The 21,887-nt window shown below is 41.5% G+C and overlaps 1 protein-coding gene across 2 annotated transcripts in view; it reads left to right on the top strand.

Moving 5' to 3' along the window:
- INPP5A (inositol polyphosphate-5-phosphatase A) overlaps positions 1-21,887 on the top strand; it is a 228,778-nt gene that overhangs the window by 146,752 nt on the left and 60,139 nt on the right. For both annotated transcript variants that reach the window (XM_062580058.1, XM_062580059.1), the window contains exons 8-9: positions 2,098-2,217; positions 17,545-17,629. In XM_062580058.1, coding sequence (XP_062436042.1) covers positions 2,098-2,217; positions 17,545-17,629 — 205 coding nt within the window. The remainder of the gene's footprint in view (positions 1-2,097; positions 2,218-17,544; positions 17,630-21,887) is intronic.

Here is a 21,887-nt window from a genome sequence, read left to right as displayed (position 1 = left end):
AGCGACTGTAACATGGAATGACAGCTTAAACTTAACAGCTAGATAGCTTTCTGTTAGTGTAATTACTGTTACTAAGATGTGTCTTACCTGTGAGCGGTAGTAAAGCAGAGTCCTGAAAGACAGCTTGCCCTCCAAGAGGCTCCTGGCTCCCAGGAGGTGACACCTATTGTGTGATCAACGCAGGTGGGCATGATCATAACAGCAAATGCTTTCTCTGTGAAGATCTTCTGCCGCAGTGAAAACGGGAATGCAAGAAGTGGTTTAAGTTACAAGGATGTTGTGTAGAGTGTAGTTGCATACAGGTAAGGCTAGCAGAATTATTACTGTTAAAAATACTGTACTGACCAAAATCAGATAAGTGATGTGCTGACTTGTACCAAATTCCAGTGCCTTTCTCAAAGAACTTACATTCTGATACTGAATACAAGGTAGTTATGAATAGCTATCACAACAGATGGACAAGAAAATGGAGGAACAGCTAGTGACCACAGAAAGTCATAGAAAGCAGTGGGCGAAGGAAGGTATTTCTGTTTCACAGAGGGTTCCAGTATTTTGATACTGCTTCATTCTGATTAAGAATGAACTTCCAGAGAATGAATTTCTCTTTTCCATCTATGCCAACCAAAATCCATATATTTTTCATGGAAGCAATAGGCTTCTTTTACAAAATCTTTGCATCTTCTTCCCAATTGGAAAAAGTATGCAGACTGGCCACTGTGATCTTGGCATCCTACGCACAGGAGTTGCAGTGATATGATTTAGCCTTTAATGTCAGAACAATTCTTCTGTCAACAGCTTTTCATTTTCTTTGTTGTGAAACGATAGTTCTCCTAGATATTTAACTACAGCTTATAAACTTAAAATATGAATTTCAGCTCACTCCTTATGTTTGCTTATGAAATTAGAATTGATTACAGATTAGCTGAGGTTGTTAGGGACTTCTGGATATGGTCTGATCCAAGCTCCCTCCTTCAGCAGCATCAGCTGGAGCAAGTTGCTCCGACCATGTTGAGTCAAGTTTTGAATATCTCCAAGGATGGAGACTCCACAACCTCTGGATAGCCTGTTCCAGTGTCACCCTCACAGTAAAGAAGTTTTTCCTCATGTTCAGATGGAGCTTCCTGTATTTCAGCTTGTGCCTGTTACCTCTTGTCATACTGCTGGGCATCACTGAGAAGAGTCTGGCCTCATCCTCTTGACAACCTCCCTTCAGATATTTTTACCATTGATAAGATCCCCCCTCAGCCTTCTCTTCTGCAGGCTGAACAGTCCCAGTTCTCGCAGCCTTTCCTCAGATGAGAGATGCTTCAGTCCTCTGATCATCTTTGTAGCCCTACGCTGGACTCTCTCCAGTAGCTCCATGTCTCTCTTGGACTGGGCAGCCCAGAACTGGACACAGTACTCGAGATGAGGCCTCCCCAGGGCTGAGTAGAGGGGCAGGATCACCTCCCTCGACCTGCTGGCAACACTCTTCCTAATGCACCCCAGGAGACCATTGGCCTTCCTGGCCACAAGGGCACACTGCTGGCTCATGGTCAGCTTGTTGCGTACCAGCACTCCCAGGTCCTTCTCTGCAGAGCTGCTTTCCAGCAGGTCAGCCCCCAGCCTGTGCTGGTGCCTAGGGTTATTCCTGCCTAGGTGCAGAACTCTGTACTTGCCCTTGTTGAACCTTCTGTACATTTCTTCAGCCTATTGAGGTCCCTCTGAATGGCAGCACAGCCCTAGTGGGGGGGGAAAAAAAAAGCGTTATTTATTTACACGTTCAATTTTGGTGTTTTAAAATGTTTTAGTGAGAGGGTTCTGCTCAATATCTATGAATTGTAGCTAACAACCTTTCATTTTCATATAATGGATATTTTTAAGCAAAAGGCTAGGTGCATCGCTACTTGTGGATTCCTTAGCATGAGTTTGATGGTATTCTCTGATAATTTTCTAATGATGATAGCTCAATTTGCACAGTCTATGTGAATAAATGTTAAGGTAACATAAGAGAGAATATATTAAGTGTTAATCATGTTGAATGCTTTGCTAAATGCAAAAAATGTTTTTTTTTCTTTTATCCTGAGTCATTTTAATTTTTTTCCTTTTTTGTCATAGTGCCTTTGACTTGGTAAACATTCATCTTTTCCATGATGCTTCCAATTTAATTGCTTGGGAAACAAGCCCATCGGTTTACTCAGGAATACGGCATAAGGCTCTTGGCTATGTACTTGATAGGTATGTATTAGCCTTTATCAGCATCTCTCATTCTTCTGTGTTCCTAAGCAGTTTATAAAAGATGTTTCAAAAGGCACACTCAAAAATGTGGAAATTTTTATTCTGCAATTTGAAAATAGTCATGTGCAACATAGTTTTCGTCAGAGTTTTCTGGGTGGTACCAATTGCAGATCAGTGTATGACACTCATTCTTTGGAGATAGATTAATGAGGTGGAGAGTCTCTCTGAAGTCATCAAAACTTGTTGAGCAGAAAGCAGGTGTATCTTTTAAAATGATTTAGCTAACATTTTTAATCTGCATGGAGTCAAAAAAAAAAAAAAAAAAAAAAGCCCTGAAATTCACGTATGATTTCAATTATAGAATAATACAATAATTCAGGTTGGAAGGGACCTCTGGGGGTCTCTTGTCCATCCCCCTGCTCAGAGCAGGCTGCCTTCAGCATTAGATCAGGTTGCTCAAGGCCACGTCCAGCTGAGTGGTGGATAGCTCCAAGAACAGAGATGGGCAGCTTCTCTGGGCAACCCATGCCCATGTTTGACCACCCTCTTTGTGAATGTTTTTCTCCTAAGATCCGGTCGGAATTTCCCTCCATGCAGTTTGTGTGCATTGCCCCTCATCTTGCGGTGTGCAGTGCTAGGAGTCCGGCTTGTCTTTTCTGCAAGCACACGTTAGACAAAGGCAGCAGCAAAATCCCCCCATAGTCATCTTTGCTGCAGGCTGAATAAATCCAGCTCTTTCAGCCTCTCCTCATAAGTCATGCGCTGCAAGCCCCTAAACATTAAACCGCGTGGTGTTTTAATCTCAATACTAGCTGAGTGCACTAGGCAGCTAATCTTTTTAAAGCAACGACGCAGCATTTGTATGCAGTCATCGCTATTATTAATAACATCACGGTCTGTAACGGTGTTACAGGGTTGCTTCATCTGAGGGGTGGCACAACACAAAGGATACTGTGTTCAGCCGTCCCCCAAGTACCCAACTATTTACAGCTCTCCTAATTAGCAGTTTTGAAGTCAGAAAAAAGACAGCTTTTCCTTGAGCAAGAAAAAATGATTTTTGCCTGAGCATATATGCGTTGGTAAAGTAAACCTAGAAGCATGTGATTGTGGTACCTTGAAATGTGACAATTCTGTATTGAGTATTTCCCTTAAGAGGTGTTGCCTGATTTTGTGTTTGCCTGAGAAACAGAGCTTTAAAGTGTCTCATATATTCTTTGAAGAAGCCACGAAATACACTGTTATTTGTGACATAAGATGGTACTTAAAACGAATTGCCTAAGTTGGAAGAATAAAAGCATAGCAGTTTATGTGTATTTTTTCACTCCATCCCTTTTGCCTAAACGTTTTGTGTTCTTCGAATACTCTGCATGTTTTGTGGCATCTTCTGCTGTGCCTGCCCTCCCTTGGCCTGGCAATGAACCTTGCTCCGCTCTGTGGGGTTTTGTGTCACTGTCCCACCGCGTGTCCTCCTTTGACAGATCTGTTTACGTGAGGGAAGAAGTTGCATTTTAACATAGGAATTGAAAACCTCAGCAAATAGCAAAGCAAGGAGTGGTGCATGGGAGGTAGCAAGTGCGGTAGGCGGGTGCCTGCTCCCCAGGCAGCAGCAGCACCCTCGCCGGCGCGCCAGGCTGCCTCCACGGAGCCTGCTCGTGCCCCCGGCACAGGCTGCACAGGCCCTCGAGTGCTCTGCTTTTTTCTTTCTGAAAGTTTCATCTTGATTAAACATGGGCAGGTATTTTAGCAAAAGTTACTGCTCTTTCCACTATGTGTAATAGGCACTTTTCCTGTGCACCCCAGCAGAGGGCTAGGAAGGAATTTCTCCAAAATAAGCTTTTTAAAAAAAAAAAAAAAAAATGGGGGGAACGATACATGGATGAAGAGCAAAAGTCCAGTATGTTTTCTCTTATTTCACTTCTAAGAGCACCAAAGTAAAACTGTGGCATTGTAAAGAGGTGGGATGCAATGGTTTATAGAAGTTCCTTTACTTAGTGCACAGAGCTGTGGTGAGATCTGGATCAACTCTCGGTGTGGTTTTAGAGATTTGTGTGTTCTGTTACATCCGTCGGTGCAGGAAAGGTCTGTTTGCACTTTATTTTTACTTCGCTCCTTTTGTCTTCTCTCCTTCTCTTGTGCTTTGCATTAGGGAATTTTAGCAAACCTGTATAAGCCTTCTGCATTATTTATCGCATACTTGTTTACAGCATACAGTGTGCTTCATTAGCTAATTTTGGCTTCGGACCTCCCACGATGCCCTGGCAAGGATAAGGTAATAAGACTGTAGTATTAGTGTCAGCTGTGGGTCAAAGATGTCATGATGGTATATCATTAAAATGTGAAACTGCCAAAAACTGCCCCAACTCCCCTGTCCTTAGAAAAGAAAACCTTCAATTTTAGGTTGCACACTACTGCTGTGAGTTTGCATTCGCATGAATTGGTCATTTGGAGGGAGCAGCCAGCCGCAGATCCGGACCTCCGTAGTGAAATGATGGGCTGCCTCGCACAAAGGGGGAGTTCTGTAAGAGCAGTGAATAATGGGAAACCCCTTTCATCGGCATTGCTAACCTTTTGGCAGCCACCAGCAAACTCTATTCTGATCTGCTGATTGGGGAGGACAATACACTGAAGCTCACTTTGAATGAATGCTACCACCAACAGTGTCCCCATTCAGGGGGTTTTGGGAACCATCTTTGGCCATTGTCTGCCATCCCTCCTTCAGACAGTAGGAAAAGGGAAAGTGAGAACGGTTATAGGGGAAAAGTACTTCTTTTCTGGGCTTTAATCTCTCTTTAAAGCTTCATAGATCTACATTTCCAGCTGAGCTACTGGAACTATGCAGTGTCAGATAAATATAGGAGAGAGAGGTTTCAAGCTGAGCTTTTAAATCCCCTTATCTGCATGAACTAATAATGCAGATTTAGTGCTGTTAAAAACAGAGACTGATAAGTCTTTTCCTTTAAAGCCTTTAAACTGCTAAAGAGCATTTAACAGCAATGCAGTTCAAACCCAGTGAACAATGCTGAGAAGGAAAACAGTTTAATGAGCTAAACCTTCACTGAATGAAACAGAAACACCTTCTCACAGTTGATTTAGGTCACTGTGGAGTAAGTGAAAGCACAGTTGTGTTCACTCTGCATCTTCATAAACATGAATTAAGTGCAGCCTTTTCATGTAAGGTAAAAGCCATCATAGGAGTTCAAAATACAAAATAATAAAGCGTTTACAAGTGATGCTCAAAGTAATAAATTCAACTATTAAATTCACCAGAAAAGTTGGTTTGCCAAAATTGTTGTATTACGAGGTTTTAACACATAGGCATGAAGCTTCTCAGATTCTCTAAATTACTGGGAAAGGGATTGGGGGAGTGTTAAAAAAAGAAAGGAAGGAAAAAAGCTGTCAATAATGATTAAAAGTTGCCTTTAAAAAATTTTTATAGATGATTTTATTAATAATCATAGATATTTGGGGAGTACAAAGGTTTAATCTTATAATGGCATCATGAAGTGATTTAGTATAATAAAATACAAGAATGAATAATACAGTTAAGAGAATGCTTTTCAAGACAGATAGTGGGTATGTGCAGAGCCAGATTGCTTTTAACGTTTGCATTTAGCAACTGTGAAGAAAATGTAGTATTATGCAGACTCTTTGAAGATTAAGACGGTTGGAATTACGCTGACTTTAAGCAAATATTTGTATATTTACAAATACATAAAGAATGCATACATATAAAAGTGGTGTGTGCAATGACAATGTTCAACACTAATGTAAATCCAAACTAAATTCCTAGATGTCTTCTACATTGTTCCAGATAGATGCAAATACTCTCAAAATTGAACTTGTTTAGTAAATCAGAATAAGATGATTGGCTTTATATTTTGTGGGGCAAAATATTTCTTCCAGGCCATTTTGGATAATTCACATGTCTGCCCAGCTGTACTTGCATAGCACTTGCATCTTTGCATTTTCTAAAGTTGCAGGGTTTAAGTGGTGCATGAAACTAAGAAAGGAAATGCAGTTGACAGTACTCTGTTGCAATTACTGCTTGCACATGTGTCCTATTAATTAATCGTATTGGCATGTCAGTCATGTACTTTAAGCCCTTACTGGGGAAATGTTTCCTAAATTTAATACCATGGCCTGGGTCTGAGTAAAGGCTGCAGGATAGGGTCCTTTAAGAGTATTAGAAGAGTATCTGCTAAGAATCGGCATGGGCGATATAAGCCTGATATTGTGGTTCTTGGTGTGCCAACCATTGAAATTTCCTGAAATTATCTAGAGCATTCAGATCCATAAAATGATTTAAAAAAAAAAAAAAAAAAGGAAAGAAAAGAAAAAAGAAAAAGAAAGTGACAGTACTCTTCTGTTTTCCTATTGAAACATTCCCCGGCCTAGTTCAACAGAAACATTTTTACATTACAACTGTGAAATCTTGGCATAAAGCTCCCCTTTGTACCCTTCATTATTTTCTCACAAATATAGTCCATTGTCACATAGCTGAAGTTAATTTGATCAACATTGGGACATTTAACTTTTATGTCCGGTCAAAGGAGCTGTTTCATGCTCATTTTGGGTATTCAAAAGAAATGATTGCCAGAAAAATAATGTTACTATTAACAATTCAGAGCAATTAGTTTCCCAGGGAGAGGCGATGTGATGCACCGGCTCCACACAACTATTCTTTGTCATTTTATGGATGCTCATCAGTCAACTGTCACATCTTCTCAAAGACCCCTCCAATCTAAATGTTTCTCTTTGGGCTTTTCCCAGAACTAGCAGCTGAATGAGCAAAAGAAAAGCCACTTAGTTTCTAGGCAAAGAAAAACTTCACTCTAAGGATCTGGGTCATTTGAGAAAAATTCTAGGAGTAGCCCACTTTTTTTCCTGTTTGTTTTTTAAATATTTTTGACAATGCTAATTTTAACAAAAGTGAAAACTCTGCCTGTAATCATGCATCTTCAAACATTTAATGAAATTTGTATGTATTCGAATAGAATGCAGTCCCAGGGCAAATAAACCTTCTATCCAAATGTCTTCTAACAAAGGTCTAAACTCTAGATCACATTCAAAAAGACAGCTTTTCATTAAACACCCTGAGGCTCATCTCATTAATATTCAGTCATGCTCCCCCTCCTTTAAACTAAGGTTAAGTGCTCTCAAATTTAGTGTGTTTGTATAATATGCTCTTTAAAGAGTAAATCCAGCAAAATTATCTTGTTACTTTCAAGCTGTCAGATAAAGTCGAAGATGCTTTATTCATGCTCCTGGCTCAAGCTTTTGCAAGTTTGACACTGCTGTGAAAAATTTAACTCATATGTCATTCTGTTTAATCAGATTTTTAATTTAATTTAGTTTATATTTTAGCAGAATAATAATTCTGTACTTGTGTATATTGTAATGAAAAATATGCATGTTTATAATTTCAAGGACAATAAATATATTTGTATAATAAATGAATGGCTATCTCTGATGGTCCTAGTCAGTAATTTGGCCCTCATTCTGTTATTTTCAGTGTTTTAGGCTCCCCCCCCCATTAATAACTGAGCAAGTTTGGGGGTTTAGATTAATAGAAGGACTATTATGGCAAGCCTTTGCAGCATTTATTTTTTTGTGTGTCATAAATAAAAGATCTTGCTCTCATATCAGAAACAAATCTCTACAAACAAAAGCAGGCTTACAAGCAGATATCTAATTGGGGAACAGGCAATCAAAAATCCAGAAATACAACAACTTTCAATTGCTTAAAAAAAATAAATGCCACTTAAATAGCGTGGATACACTAAGTTGCTCTTCACATTGCTTGACTAACGTGAACAGAATTGTGGCTCTTAGAGAAGAAATGGTAAAAAGAAAAGTTCTGAGGTTTTCTGGAGAAGTTTTTGCCCTTTCAAAGGCAGACTCGTAATCTCTTGGCGTGGATCGCAATACGGGAATTCCCAAGATCTGCTCATGACCTGGAGCCACTTCTGGTGGGACTCTGGGCATCTTCCTCATCTTTTGGAATGATTTTACTTATTTTTATCCATTTTCCAGTTATAGGTGCTCCTTTAACTGCCTACATTGGCTGTGGTGTTTTTCTAATCATATTTAACTGGTATTGTAACTACAGGCTGGATTGAATGCCGCAGTAGAAGATACCACTCAAGAGAATTTGTATAATTAAACTTAGATAACTGAAGAAAGGGCAGAATGACTCTTAAAAAAGAAATCTGAAATACTGGCTGCAAATAACTTGTTGCCGACTTGATTTTGCTCTGAAAATGCCTTTAGGTACGAATGTGGCAGAATGTACCACACTCATATTCATTTATGCTTCACTTTTTACTGTAATTTGTTCCTTATAGATTTTAGGGCTAGATAAAGAACAGTCATTAGTGTCTAGCTAAAGGTGACACTCACATCAGCATTTATTGTGGTTTGTGTCTTTTGAAATGTTGTATTGTATAGCCATATAATCTTCAAAGATAGCTATGATTCAATTAAAAAGAATCCATATGGGCTGTTGATCCAATTTTTATTCATTTGCAGAGAAATGAAAATAAATTACTATTGTGATTTTATTTACAAGCCACTTAATGCTTGCTGTAAAATAATGCTATGAGCTGATAGTTATAAAATAGAGAAATGGTTGAAAGAGCTTCATTCTGCTTCCATTTGAGTCTATGGGCACTAAGTGAATTACGATTTTTCAGTATTTTTGCTCCCATAGGCAGATAGGATCACCACAGGAGAGTGGTTGTTGTCTTTTAGTCTTGTATTCTGTATCCTGGAGAGATACCTATTCTACCCAACAGATAAATAACAGCGTTTAAGCTGCAGCATTTTTACCTACTTGTCTGTGTGTCTGTATAGGTGCTGAAGTGGTTGTGGATGGACTTTGCAGAAGTTCTTAATAGAAGCTTTTGGAAAGCTTCTTTATATTTTCTGCAGGCTCAGGGTGTGGTTTAAGATGCAGCTGAGATGACTGAGTTCTCGCTGCCACAAAGAAATGTTGTCACGCTATCTCTAGGCCACCAGGATTTTCTTTGTTCAAACATAATATTGGCAGCTTTAATGTTTTAATTGGTGTGCTCTTTTGAAAGAGGGCTTTTCTCTTCTTCTCTTTAGCATTTCAAATATTTCTGTCTTTTCGGCCTTTGTTTCCTCTCTTAGCTAAATAATCCACTCTGGTCCAATTTTCAAAGGGATAAATGCACAAGCTAACAAGTAGGTATGCAAAACTTGTTGGTAAGCTTTTCTTGATGTCAAGCAGCTCATCTTTTTGAACCCTTTGTAGGTGAAGTCTTTCTGTGTCTCTAATAATTTGCATTACCCTTTTCTGGAAGGTTTTTTTAAATTCGAAGTCTGTCTGAGTGTAGCTGGTTCCTCCGGCGAGCCCGTTCGGTCGCTAGTAGCATGCAGTGGGGTGGCATGTCTCGCGTCGTGTCACTGCCGTTGTCCCCCTCTGCCACGTACCGCTGGAGCTGGTCTGAGAGGGGAAGGAAGACTTCTGGTACGAATCGGGTGAGAGCTGCCCCAGATTTCTTAATCGTTCTGCCACCACTGCCGTTGCTAAGCTGTTGAGGACCTACAGCATCTCTGTTCTGAGCGTGTCTAGAATTGCCACAAAAAAAATCCCTTTCCCAGCTTTAATGGCTTAATGGACCAGCATCCCATTGCAGTGTATCCCAGTTATGTTGTGGCTTGCTATTTGCACTTCTAATGCTAAGTGGTCACCGGCTTTCGTTTCACCCCAGCACATCTCAGCTTTCCAGAAAGGCAGGTGAGAACTGCTACGTGTCACTCTTCACGCAGATTGAGATGTGGTCATTATCTGCCCTCCACTGAGGACCAGGCGTTACTGACGTTGAGGAGTTTCAGAAGTTTTGCGGAAGAATTTTAATTTTCCATGATAAAGTAAAGAAGGATTCAAAAAGATTTGCAATTTCTCCAGTTTCTTCTTGTTGTTTTCTTTCACATCGAATGAAGAGCAAGAAAATTTCTTTGTAATGTAATGCCAGTGCAATCGGATTGTATTCTTCTGTAGCTAAATTGACAAGAACTTACATCATTATACATGGCTGCTATTTCATTAGGCGAATGTCAGTGTCAGGTAAGATCATGGTTTTGTCAATATAATGAAAATACCAGTCAGGTGAGGAAAAAGTCACAGTTTTCCTGCTCTAAAAATTGATTTTTATTGCTTTTCTTGTAATCCTTTCTTTGGATTAAGTATTTATTATTGATGTGGTCTTTCTTTTAATCTAAATAGCTGCTGACATTATAATTAATTAAAAAATACAACATTTTTGCCCAAATGGCACTATATTGAAATTAAAAGTGAACATCACATATTAGTTAAACAGCCCTGGCAAATGTCTGGAGTGCTAAGATGATTGCCTAAGCTTCTTGACAATTCCCTTCATCTTGCTGCATACCACTTGACCTTTTGAGATGTTTTGGTGTTATTAATAGGTTTTAGCTATTATGTCAGAAGGAACAGGACACAAAAATATGATAAAGTTTATCTTTTTAATGACAGCATTACAACGCTTCAGGCATGCCAGTGAAAGCACTTACATCACATCTTTTTAGGCACACTTAGACTGTCAGCAGGTAACTTCTCTTCAAAATTAATGCTTTTTTCTGAAGTCTAAACGTATACCAGAGGATGGAAAATGCCACACAGCTGAGCTCTGCCCCTCTGAAGAAGGGCCAGGATACTCCAAGGAGGTGGCAGTGTGCTGCTTGGGAAGCTGTCTGTGAAAGCTCTGGTGGAGAGCTTGAGATTGACTGCGGACCCAAACTGGCCTGTTCTCGAGTTATAGATGTTCGAGCTGATCATCTTGCTAAGACTAGGCGGAGTGAGGGCAGGAACGGCAGAAGTCCGGAAGGCCACACGGCAATCCTGTGTGTGCTGCTGTGTAAGCCAAAACTGAACATTTTCAGTGTCTTGATCTTCAGTCTCTTCACACGGCTGCGGCTGTAGAAGACAGGTTTCGCCGCAGTTGTTCCTTGACTTTCCACCAGAAGTCACTGCAGGAGTTGTTACTACGTGGGGCACCCTGGTCTCCGGAAGAGGAGGAAGCATGTGTAGCATTGCTGGATACACGCTCTTAACGTCCGCCAGCAGGAAAGGGTGGCCAAGGCGCTTTCTGTATTTTTATGCCTTTCCAAACATCGCTCTTCAGGGTAAGATCCTCTCTTGTCGAGGAGACGTGAGTTGAACGCGCCCTTTGCAACACGCAGGCTTACCTGTGAAACCAGTATGTATAGGGTGCGACAAGGGACGCGTATGAGCTCGCGAAGAGCCTCTGGGCCCTGTGCCGCTGTCAGTAGCCTCCCCGCGGGCCGGCGGCACGTGGAGGGCTTGTGGGCGTCAGCACCGCTCCTGCGAGGCTCCAGCCAAATCAGAACCTCCGTCCCAAAGCTCCGCTTGGGTGAACGGTGAACAAGGTTAGCCGGAGAAACGATGGTCGCACCTAGCCTGAGCCGTCATCTGTCTTCTCCACGTAGCCACGTCACCCTTCAGTTAGGTGCTGCCGTGTTTTCTGTGCAAAGGCAGCTTTGTGCCTTTAATTCCGTTGCATGGATGATGCACAGAAGCACAGAGACTGTGGAAAGATAATTGCTCACCCCAAATTTGCCCAAGCGATAGGGGAGCGCTGGTAGTATTTAGCTTGAACACATTTAGCTATAAAAATGTGCTCACTGGATAAAATACGGCTTGACCTTTGGATTGTTTCCTCCCAAGAAATGTGACAGTGTCCCTCCTTCTCCTCCGTTCACCCTGCTTGGCAGAGCAGAGCTGCAGGGATTTTGTTTTGTTCTGTTACGTTACTGTTGTGGGTTTGTTTTTTTTTTTTTTTTTTTTTTTTTAATCCCCCCGGGCCCCTCTTTTCGGCGGTGTCAAGTTGGGATGAATTGGCCGGGGAAGCATGTTTATAGACTGTGTGAAGAACTTTGTCTTTGTGTGGGAACGGTGGTGACACTGGTCTGGTTTGCCTGAATGAACTGCGACGGCGCAGCTAATAAGGTGTCCCGCTGAGCGCCGCCGCCGGCCTTTCTCAGACCTCCCACTTCATCCCATTCAGCTCCAGCTCAGTGTAGCTAATTTTTCCCATTCCCTCAATTCTTTAGGCCCCCTTACAAACAGAAAAGTCAACTTTCACACCGAAGAGCAGATAAGTGCTTTAGGAAATAATCGTGTAAACAGAATGTTACCTTCTGACCTGATGCTGATACCTTGGCTTGGGACAAAACCCGGCCGGTTATTGCATTAGACATGGCTATTAAAAGAATAATGCTGCTGATCCTCCTTACAAAGTGCCCTGAGAAATGGTCTAGCGGATCGCTGTGCCCCTTGTCACACTGAATCATGTTCAGCTGCTTTCTTCCATGACCAAACTGCTGATACTCAGCTGCTTCCCTGGCCCCGTCCTTTGCCGTGGCGGCGTGGGAGGGGGATGAGCGCGAAGGCACGCCGAAGTCAGGGACGGTTCGGCATGCCCGCTCGTTCTCCGGCGGGGTCTCCGTGCCTGGAAACGTGCCCACGGCGTGCCGTGTAGCTCTTGTAAGAGAGGGCGTGCTTCTTGAAGCATCGTGAGTTGTAACGAGACAGAAGTAAATTATAAAAGCATTTCACTGATTTCACTAATGCTAAATTGCTCGTTTTAACGTCTTAATAAGGTACTCCTTCTGGCACCCCGTATGTGGGCCAAAATCAGCAACTAGACCAGGATTTCAGGGATTTGGGGGAGAAGAGAGACTGCTGCCTGCTATTTGCTTTAGTCTTAATGTGAATATGGTGTCTAGATCATTGAAACTGCTTTGAAAAAACTTGTCCTCCCAATCCTCTTAGCTGATACCACCAAACTTAGAGGTTTGTCTTTGCACGTAAGTAGTTCGACTTTCCCCGGGTTGCAAGACTGGACTGTGCATCTCTGCTTCACCCATGGGATTTGTCCGGTTTCTCTTCAGGTTTGCCCGTCCCGCGGCCCTCGGCAGCCTGCTCCGAGCTGGGCAGCGTCGTCCCCGCGGGCAGCCGGGCTGTGCAGCCTCCTGCCTCGGGGCTCTCAGCGGCTCCTCGTGATTCTCCTGCTGCCCCCAGAATAACAGGCAGAGTTTTTCCAAGGTCTGCGGGAAGGAGCGCTGGGGGCTGCAGTGCCCAGATCCAGTTGGCAGTAGTTGGTTTTCCCAGAGGTCCTACCAGCACATTTCCACGTCCCCAAATACATCCCTGGTGTAGACACCCTGGCTTCCTTTCAGCTCTGTAATGAGGCTGCTCGTGCCCAGTGCAAGGTGACCTGTGCTTACTAGACCAAAAGACTCATTAAACACATTTATTCTGTAAGAAAAAGCTGCTACAGTAAGTTAACATTAGTTTGAGTCCATACCAATGAAATATTGTTCACAGAAACAGTGTGAGCCACGGGTCTGACTCATTAAAACATTTAAATGTATGACTAACTTTGACTGTAAACGTCACTTAAAAGTTATGCTTCCTTGAATGTTTTTGTGTTCTACTGTCATGCCATAAACGATAGCTATTTCTATATGTTAAAGTACTAGCTGAAATGATTAGAGAATTTCTCATTAGAGATTAGACAAAAGTGAAAAAAAAGCAGAAATATAAAAGCGGAATAGTATGACGCTGTAATAAACACTTTTATTTTAAATGCTACATAACCCTATTGTTAAAACTGTTTGCAGCCCTTTTATCTGTTCTCAAAGTACAGCAAAGATTAGAAAGCACCAGAGATCAACCCAAGTAGTCCAAAAGATTTTCAGTGTAGTCATCAGTTAAAAATGTAGAATTGATTTGAAACTGGTAAAATAATTAAGATTGTGTGTTTGAACCAAGAAGAACAGCTCAGATCTTCGTTCTGTGCTACACCTAATACTGTTATTAAGGACTGCTTAGGCGATTAAGAGTTCTGCGTATTTGGAGCTAGCAGAAGGGAACATGGTCATCTGTGGCACTTAGGCTTGCGCACTCTAACGTGTAACGGGGCCACCAGAGAGCACCGTCATGATAATGGGCAGTTGCAGTGGTCCGTATTTACCATATTGAATTTGTCTTTTTCATTTCCAAACCGCACAGAAGTAAAAGTTTTTTGGTGGTTTCTAATTGCAAATAAGCTCTTTCTCCTGGCTGATACTCTCTGGAGCCGCAACAAAGCATTAAAACAGTAAAAGTGCTCTTCCCGCTGTTTCAAGGGAAAGACTTTCTGGAAAGGAGAGGCTGTAATCTGCTAGGAAAGTTTTCTGCTCTGTTTACCCGTACAGTGGGTATGTTCTTACTGCGTATAATCTAATGGTGACCCCATATAGGTGACAACATAGAGCGCAGGACACTGATGGTCTTTTATTTGCTCCTTGATGTAAAATTCCAGAAGTGAAATACTGCTGGTCTTTACAGTCATGAACATTTTACCTGAGAGTCACCTGTTTTGTCAGCAGCTGTTTTAAAAAGCTGTGCAGGAAGGAAGAGAACCTCAAAATATGTTAGAGCCTTTCGGGACAATCTGATAGACAGCAACTATGAGTTACAAGAAATAGCACTCGGTCCTCCCACTAAAAACATTAAATTAATGTCGGTGACATGGGTTGGCTGCTTTCTTTTCATATGATTCAGATTTATCACTCCACTGACTGATTCATGACAACATTTTTAAAGGATTATGTGATTCATGGTTAAAGGAAGGGTATTGGTATAACAGCAAATAGCAAAGTAAAATAAAGCAGGTTCTAAAGCTTGCTTTGTTTGCAAGCCCTCCTTCTTGTTTAAAAAAAAGTCTTCTCAGTTCTCCATTTACTTGTTCACTTGTTCAGCTTTACGTATTTGTGGCTTAAAAAGCAGAAACAAGAGGAATGGAATATTTTTTTTCAGTTCTTGCTCCAGCCCTAACACCTTTACTGTAAACAAAGGCCAGGACAGTAGGTTACATAGATATGTATAAAGTCGACCCATTTAAAGTATATTTTATTGTGAGGCATCCTAGAGTATTCAATAAGACAGTCCACGTGTATCCTTTGCTGTACTGGCTTTCTCCACCTGCGAAAAGGAGCTATGTCAGAAGCTGCTTAAAGCTTTGTTCTTGAGAAGTAATATTTATATTATTTTACTTCAATCTGTCATGAGACTCTCTTTCTAAAATGTACAATAAAAGAAGCTACAACGGAAGCAACTGGTTAAAATTGCCAGTTTTAAAGCTGGCATTGATTCGTATGCAAGCCATGTTTAAATCAGGTAACGTGCAAGACTATGAAATGACTGATTTTTAATTAATTGATCAGAAACAGAACTAATCAAGTGTTTTGTTCATCAGTAACTGTTTGAGTTTTTTCAAGTTAATTTAGTTAAGAGACATTTGAACTGGCTATTTTTGGAACAGTCTGTTTATTTGAAAAATCCATCTTTGCATAATAGAATCACAGATATCATCCTCATAATATCAATTTGTTTTAAGAGGCCTTCTCTAGACCTTGATGTCATTCCTGTAATATCTCAGTTTTTGTCTGCAGTAAATGGCACTGAGCGAAGCCAAAACTAAGATATGAATCATTAAAGTTGGCAAAGCAAAATGAGTTTTTCTTGTGTGTAAGTTGTGTATCAGATTTTGCAATTACAGCATTAGCAAATTGTGGTAATGTAAATGGTTTAACTTTTAAGTTCTCATTTGCCTTTAAAGTGCCATGAGGGCACTAACCAAACTAATGTTATGCACAGGTCAAGAGTGACAAGTTTTCCTGATGCTTGGTAGTAGTTGACAGTAGACAGTATTTATTAACAGTACCTGCAATGATTTGTCAGCTGAATGGAGGATTTGGAGATTTTCCTACCGGAAAGGGTAACTTTTTGCAAGAGAATTTGCTTCAGATGATCACTGCCATAGGTCTAATGCACGTTAATTTTTCAATAGCATAGTATTCCTTATGTAATAGATTACTGTAGACTGAAAATGTGATTTTTTTTAAGAGGAGAAGCAGTACCTCACTATAAATCCAAAGTTGTTCTTTTCTTTATTAGCTCTGAAATGTCTGAATGGATGTGATGTATTAGAGCTTCTAAAGCCATTTAGAATGAATGCCTCCTAGCTGGGCAGTACTGTTCCAGGAGCCGACCTTAGTGTGTGTTACTTGGTAATCCTTCACCTATCTGTATGAGCCCCTGCCTCAGGCTCAGCTGGGATTTCGGGTATCGTAATGCTTCACTACTTGTATGTTCCTAGAAGGTACACAATGTATTGCCTTGCATTTGTCCCTTATTTATTATATATTGTGCATTTAATGTACTACTTCATTTTTTGTGATTTTGTTCTGTGTATTTGCTCTCCAGCTGTAACAGCCACGTTTCGGTTATTTCATATCTTCATCAGCTACTCATTAATTAATGAAGGGAATTGTGTTTTGAAATGAGGTGTTAACTCTATGGATTTCCAAATGCCAGGAGCTCTAGAAGCATGTAAAATTGCACGTTGTTGGGAGCATCAACTAATTGTTAGTAACAATAGATAGACTAATAATACAGTAGTTTTTAATAATACGAGATTTGCAAGATTAACAGTAATGCTTCACCTCCCTCTTTAGTATTGAGAAAAGGCTTGAGAAAAGAGTCTGTCCTGCTCCATGTCGGGGGTTAGTCTGTAGTTAACGTCCTGTTGGTGTTAGCTACAATCTCCACAAACCTCTGGTTTCACCAGAAAAGAGATCGTCTTTCGGAGAGCCATCCCTAACCTAGGAAGAGCCTCGTAGATGGGGTCAATCCTGATGAACAGTGTTCAGCACTGATGCATCACTTTTTTATGGGTGTACTCCTTAGAGTACTAATAAGCATGGGTAAAACATCAGTCTTAGGTATAAACATGAAGGCAGATGCGCTCTGAACAGCGGTTCCTGATCCTTAGTTGCTCAACCCAAAGCACAGATATTTAAGTTTTCAAAGTTGTGAGTACCTCCAAATTCCCCTCAGGATTTCTCTCGTGTCCACGTGTCTACCGTGTCATTTGGGCTGAACTGCTGCTGATTTGCTGTCCTCCACATTGCTCTTTCAGCCAGCCAGGGAAAACTAAATGTGTTATTTTTCTGAGGCTGGAGACAGAGTTGCCTGAGCAAGGAAGTGCAGCCCAAATGCACAGTTAATACATTGAGAAGAGGCTTCCAAAATAAACTGGTACTTTTGATTGTTTCACAGTTATTTCTGAGATTGTGCTTAGAAATAAAATGCTTTGGGGAATATATGTCAATTTAAGTTTTCTCTAAAGTTACGTAAGAGATGTGTGCAGGTGTGTGTTTGCATATATGCAAAGCTGAATGACAGTTTTTGGTTTTGTTTTTTTTTTCCAGAATCATAGATCAGCGGTTCGAGAAAGTTTCGTATTTTGTCTTTGGAGATTTCAACTTCAGACTGGATGCCAAAGCGGTGGTAGAGGTAGGACGTTCATCTTTTTCAGTTCCAGACCCTGCCAAAAAGTTTTTCTTTCTCAAATATTTCTCCTGTGGAGAAGTTAGAAGCGACTTAACAAACTAATCTCAGTATTGACACCGCACTTGGCTAAGAATGCCTTCATCAGGAGAGTACGTTCAGGTAGGTCGGTGTTACTGCGCTGGGAGTCTGCTGAACTCGCGGCTCAGTGTCTCCGTCCGCCCCCAAAATTAGTTACCTGGTGACAGTGTTGATACTTCGCCTTCACTGTAAAAAAGCAGATCATCGTTGCAAGGAAAGATGGAAACAATTATCGTTTTTCTGCACTAAGGACTGATTTACTGCCCGTGAGGGTTCGTTTGCGACCCAGCACGCCCCGCGGGGAGGGCGTTCGGCCGCGTGTTTCGGGCGCTTCATGTACCTGTGTGTGCCTGGTCTCTGTGGCTGAAAAGCCGCGTGTAACGTGAGTGTCTCGTGCACCGCAGAGTCAGTGCTACCCAGTCCTTGTCCCCTTGATAGAAAGGGAAAGAGCGAGTAGATCCAGGGGCGGTCAGGTGCGATCGGGGGGGCGTAAGAGTCTTTAGGACGTGTGGAAGTGTCTCCTCCGTCAGCAGCGGCACAGGTTCCTCGTCTGAAACCTGCCTGAGCTCCAGCACAGGACACCACACTTGTTTGCTCTGTTCATGACTTTCATCGTTTGCTCATAGCTCGTGGAGGATCTCGCGGTCTTTTATTCATAAGCTGAATATGTGTTGGTTTGTATTTGTAATGAGTGAAAAAATGAAAAATTTCCTAAGTTTGTGTGGCAGCGTTCCGTACTTTATAAACACCAGGGATTTGTGCAGACCTTTGCGACTGTAGCGTCTCAGTGTGGAAGGGTGCCTGGAAGATCTGTGTAAAGCCAAAGAGAATACAGTAAACCCTTTCCATCATGTGTTGAGATCACCTTGACTTTACCGCTAAAGCTCTGCTTCAGGTAACGTGGGGTCAGAAATAATATCTAGGATTGAAAACCAGTTTAATCTCTCGGTTTTCCCACTTTAATTCCCAGAGATGCTGTAGTGTCTTTTTGGTGTCCTTGAGGATAGGCATGTATCTTCCGGACGAGAAGCTTCTATTTTGTGGAACAAGCAGCAGGAAGCCAGCAGCCGGCATGTCCAGGGCTGGGTCCCCCCCGTATGGGTGCACGGCAGTGCTTGTTCCTACGTGGTGATTCATCCTTTGGGTGTTGGAAAATAGGGGTTTGACATTACGACACAGGCTGTGTAGCTGGTAACTCCCTTCTCAGACTCCTTTACACATCGCCGTCCTATAACCAACAAACCTAAAGCATGACTGAAACAAAGTTCAGGTCACTGATCAGAATACGGAGCTTCACACTGTGTCTGCTAAGGACTGGATCCTGCTTTGCTGCACCGCTCTTTCCGTAGTATCATTGGTGTTTGTAGATTACTTGCTTTCAAAACATTACACGTTTTTTTATTCCCTGGTGTTGCAGTAGTATCACTGAGAACGCTTTTGTCTGAGAGCATCCATCAGTCGTGCACCGGTAGGATCATCTTTTCCACCCTGTATTGATGCAGAGCCAGTAAGGTTTTTCTGAACTTTCTAACTGCCTAACAGTTTGCAGGATTGAATCTGCAGAGAGTGCTCTCTGTATTACTGATTACTTTAATTAAGATTGCTACATTTATGTCAATAAGTTTCAAAGCGATGAGCTCCTAATGAAACAATCTCATTAACCATAAATGATGCATGCTGTGTGAATTGCACAACAGGTAGTAACAGTGCAGGTGCTTTTGGTACTGACGGTACTTTTCATCTTAGGAGTGCTTTACCAACATCAGTTAATGTTGTTACATGTCAGCATACAAGCTTAGGTAAAAGGTGTAATTTGAGGATGCATCAAACTCATTTACCCATTCCTCCTAGAGGAGGTGTGCATGTGCGTGAGTGGAAAAAGCACTGGAATAGTATATATTCTTCTCTGTTGTTTTATTTGGCAAATAGCATACCACATTAACCAGAACTTGACCCAACTTACATGGTCGTGTAATGAGAAACGAATTACAACGTTAATTAAGTGTAATTAAAGTTAGTCTAGAAATTTTCACTTGGAATTTACGTACGTGCAGTTGAAGTCGTATTAAGCATGTTTTGTGGTCCTATGCATTTCACACGTTTTATAGGCTAGTATGTCAGAAGATCCAGAAGGTTTAAGAAATGGTTGTCTCGTGCAGTTTGCTATACAGAGGTGACAGTACAGTCAGTATTTCTCCGACAGCGTCTTAGCACTTGAGCATTCATAAATAAATCAATAGTAAGTTTATAGCACTCTGTTTTAGGAATGAAGGCTCTTAGGAGATGGATCATTTTTAAAGTAAAATTTGGGAGGGTAGTGTTCCTTACCAAGTCTAAAATAAATTATTCCAGACGGGACCTAATGGTCTGATTGTGTTTAATGCTTTTTGTCTGAGAAGATCCAATCCAAAATCACTTTATAAACTGTTTTATAAATGGTACTTCCCAAATGTGCCATTTTGCCAAAGTTGGTGGGGAGTGAAGCGACTTGGCCAAGAACATGCACTACCTACACTAGCAGAACAAGAAGCAAAAATGTCCAAGGTTGGTTGCTTATCTAGTGCTCTTGAGTGGACCTTGCGCTCCAAGATATATCCTTGTCCCTTCTGGCATTTTGAATGTGTGACTATGCAAGTTGCTGGCTGATATTAAACATTCATTTGAGTGTCTGACAGGATCTTAAATGCTAGGAATTTAGGAGTTAATCCACTGAGCTGTCATCTTTGTATATATTGCTAAATTTATCTCTGCATTTCCTGTTGACCTTCCGAATTCTCTCTTGGGGCCAAAAACTGCTGAGCACCTGGATGCCATAGGATGCTACAAGCAATAGATGAATTGTGGAAACACAGACTTTCCCAAACCAAATACAAAGACTGAAGTATATTCATAACGGATTTCTCAATCAAGCCGTTGAAAGAGAGAAGCTGAGAGTGGCTTCAGACGTTGAATCCAGACACTGAAGTGCAGTATGCTAAACCAGATGCCAAAAAAAAGTTGCCCTTACTAATTCATAATTAATAGACAATAAATTATTCATATATAATTTATTAAACGTTTTATAAGAACCTTAATCTGAAGTCATATTGATTTCCTTGCTAGGAAAATCTGCTTTACTGTTGTTGGAGTAATCCAGGGGAGTTCAATAAGTAGGTAAAGGTTTCTAGTGATTCGGAGATCCATATGTGTATTAACAAGTGTGTTGTCCAGAGGTATAAATTGGCAAGAAAGAACTAGGACGTTGGTGGCACAGCAAGCATAGCACATACTGAAGAGGTACAATCGTATTATAGTAGATCTGAGTTATGGCTTGAGCGTAATCTGTGGCTTGACATTATGATATCCAGAGAAGTGCCTGCAGCTGAAACATTTGAAGTATTTTAAAGGTGTCTTCGACTTGAAATAGGCTAACAATAGGAGTACGTTTTAGCTTGGGTTTTTGGGGCCAATGTACAATTCAATAAAGTGAGAGACTCTGAAACCGCAGAAGCTAGTTGTATTTCTGAAGTCTGAGGTGTTTGTGTGCCTGTATTGTGTCTCGGCACTTTTCACCCGCGCGGGGAAGCAGGAAGGACGAGGTGTTCCCCCATGCACGAGGTGCCCAGGAGCATGCTCCTGCCCAAGGTCCTCCGCACAAGCCGCAGCTGAGTGACCGTTGTACGGCGCTGTGTCTTTAATTAGCTTTTTCATCAGGCGGCAGTGGGTGCAGATGACGTCAAAGTTGGTGACAGCCTGTGTTGGCTCAGGGCTTTGACTGCGAGGAGATCGCATAAGGCATGCTTTGTGCCACGCTCCCGTCGGGTTATGCTAAACCTGCCCATACCGTTTCCCTGAAAATAAACAGATGGGCTACTACCAGGTTTCCTGCTAGTAATGCCTGGGGGCCTGGTCCCATGCTTCCTCATGTTCCCGCAGAGCAGAGCTGTGAAGTTAACCCCTCCACGTAAGGGCAGATACAGCTGATAGCTGCTGCGAACTTTATGCATTTAAAACGCACCGCAAGTGTTTTGTTGGCCATCTAGCCAACTTTGGAAGCTCTGCTCTAGTTCTGGTGTGCGTGGCTGTCATTGCATTCATTTGGTGCTAAACATCTTCAATTCATCATCCTTTCCATGCTAGAAGTGTTTCCAGAAATAAGCTTTGTACAGTAGGACATGAATTTAGTAAAGCAGTAGGCACAAGA

The sequence above is a fragment of the Rhea pennata genome, chromosome 7, assembly GCF_028389875.1.
Source record: "Rhea pennata isolate bPtePen1 chromosome 7, bPtePen1.pri, whole genome shotgun sequence".
Taxonomy (NCBI): domain Eukaryota; kingdom Metazoa; phylum Chordata; class Aves; order Rheiformes; family Rheidae; genus Rhea; species Rhea pennata.
The sequence above is the reverse complement of the archived record's forward strand: the minus strand, read 5'-3'. Positions and strand labels throughout refer to the sequence as shown.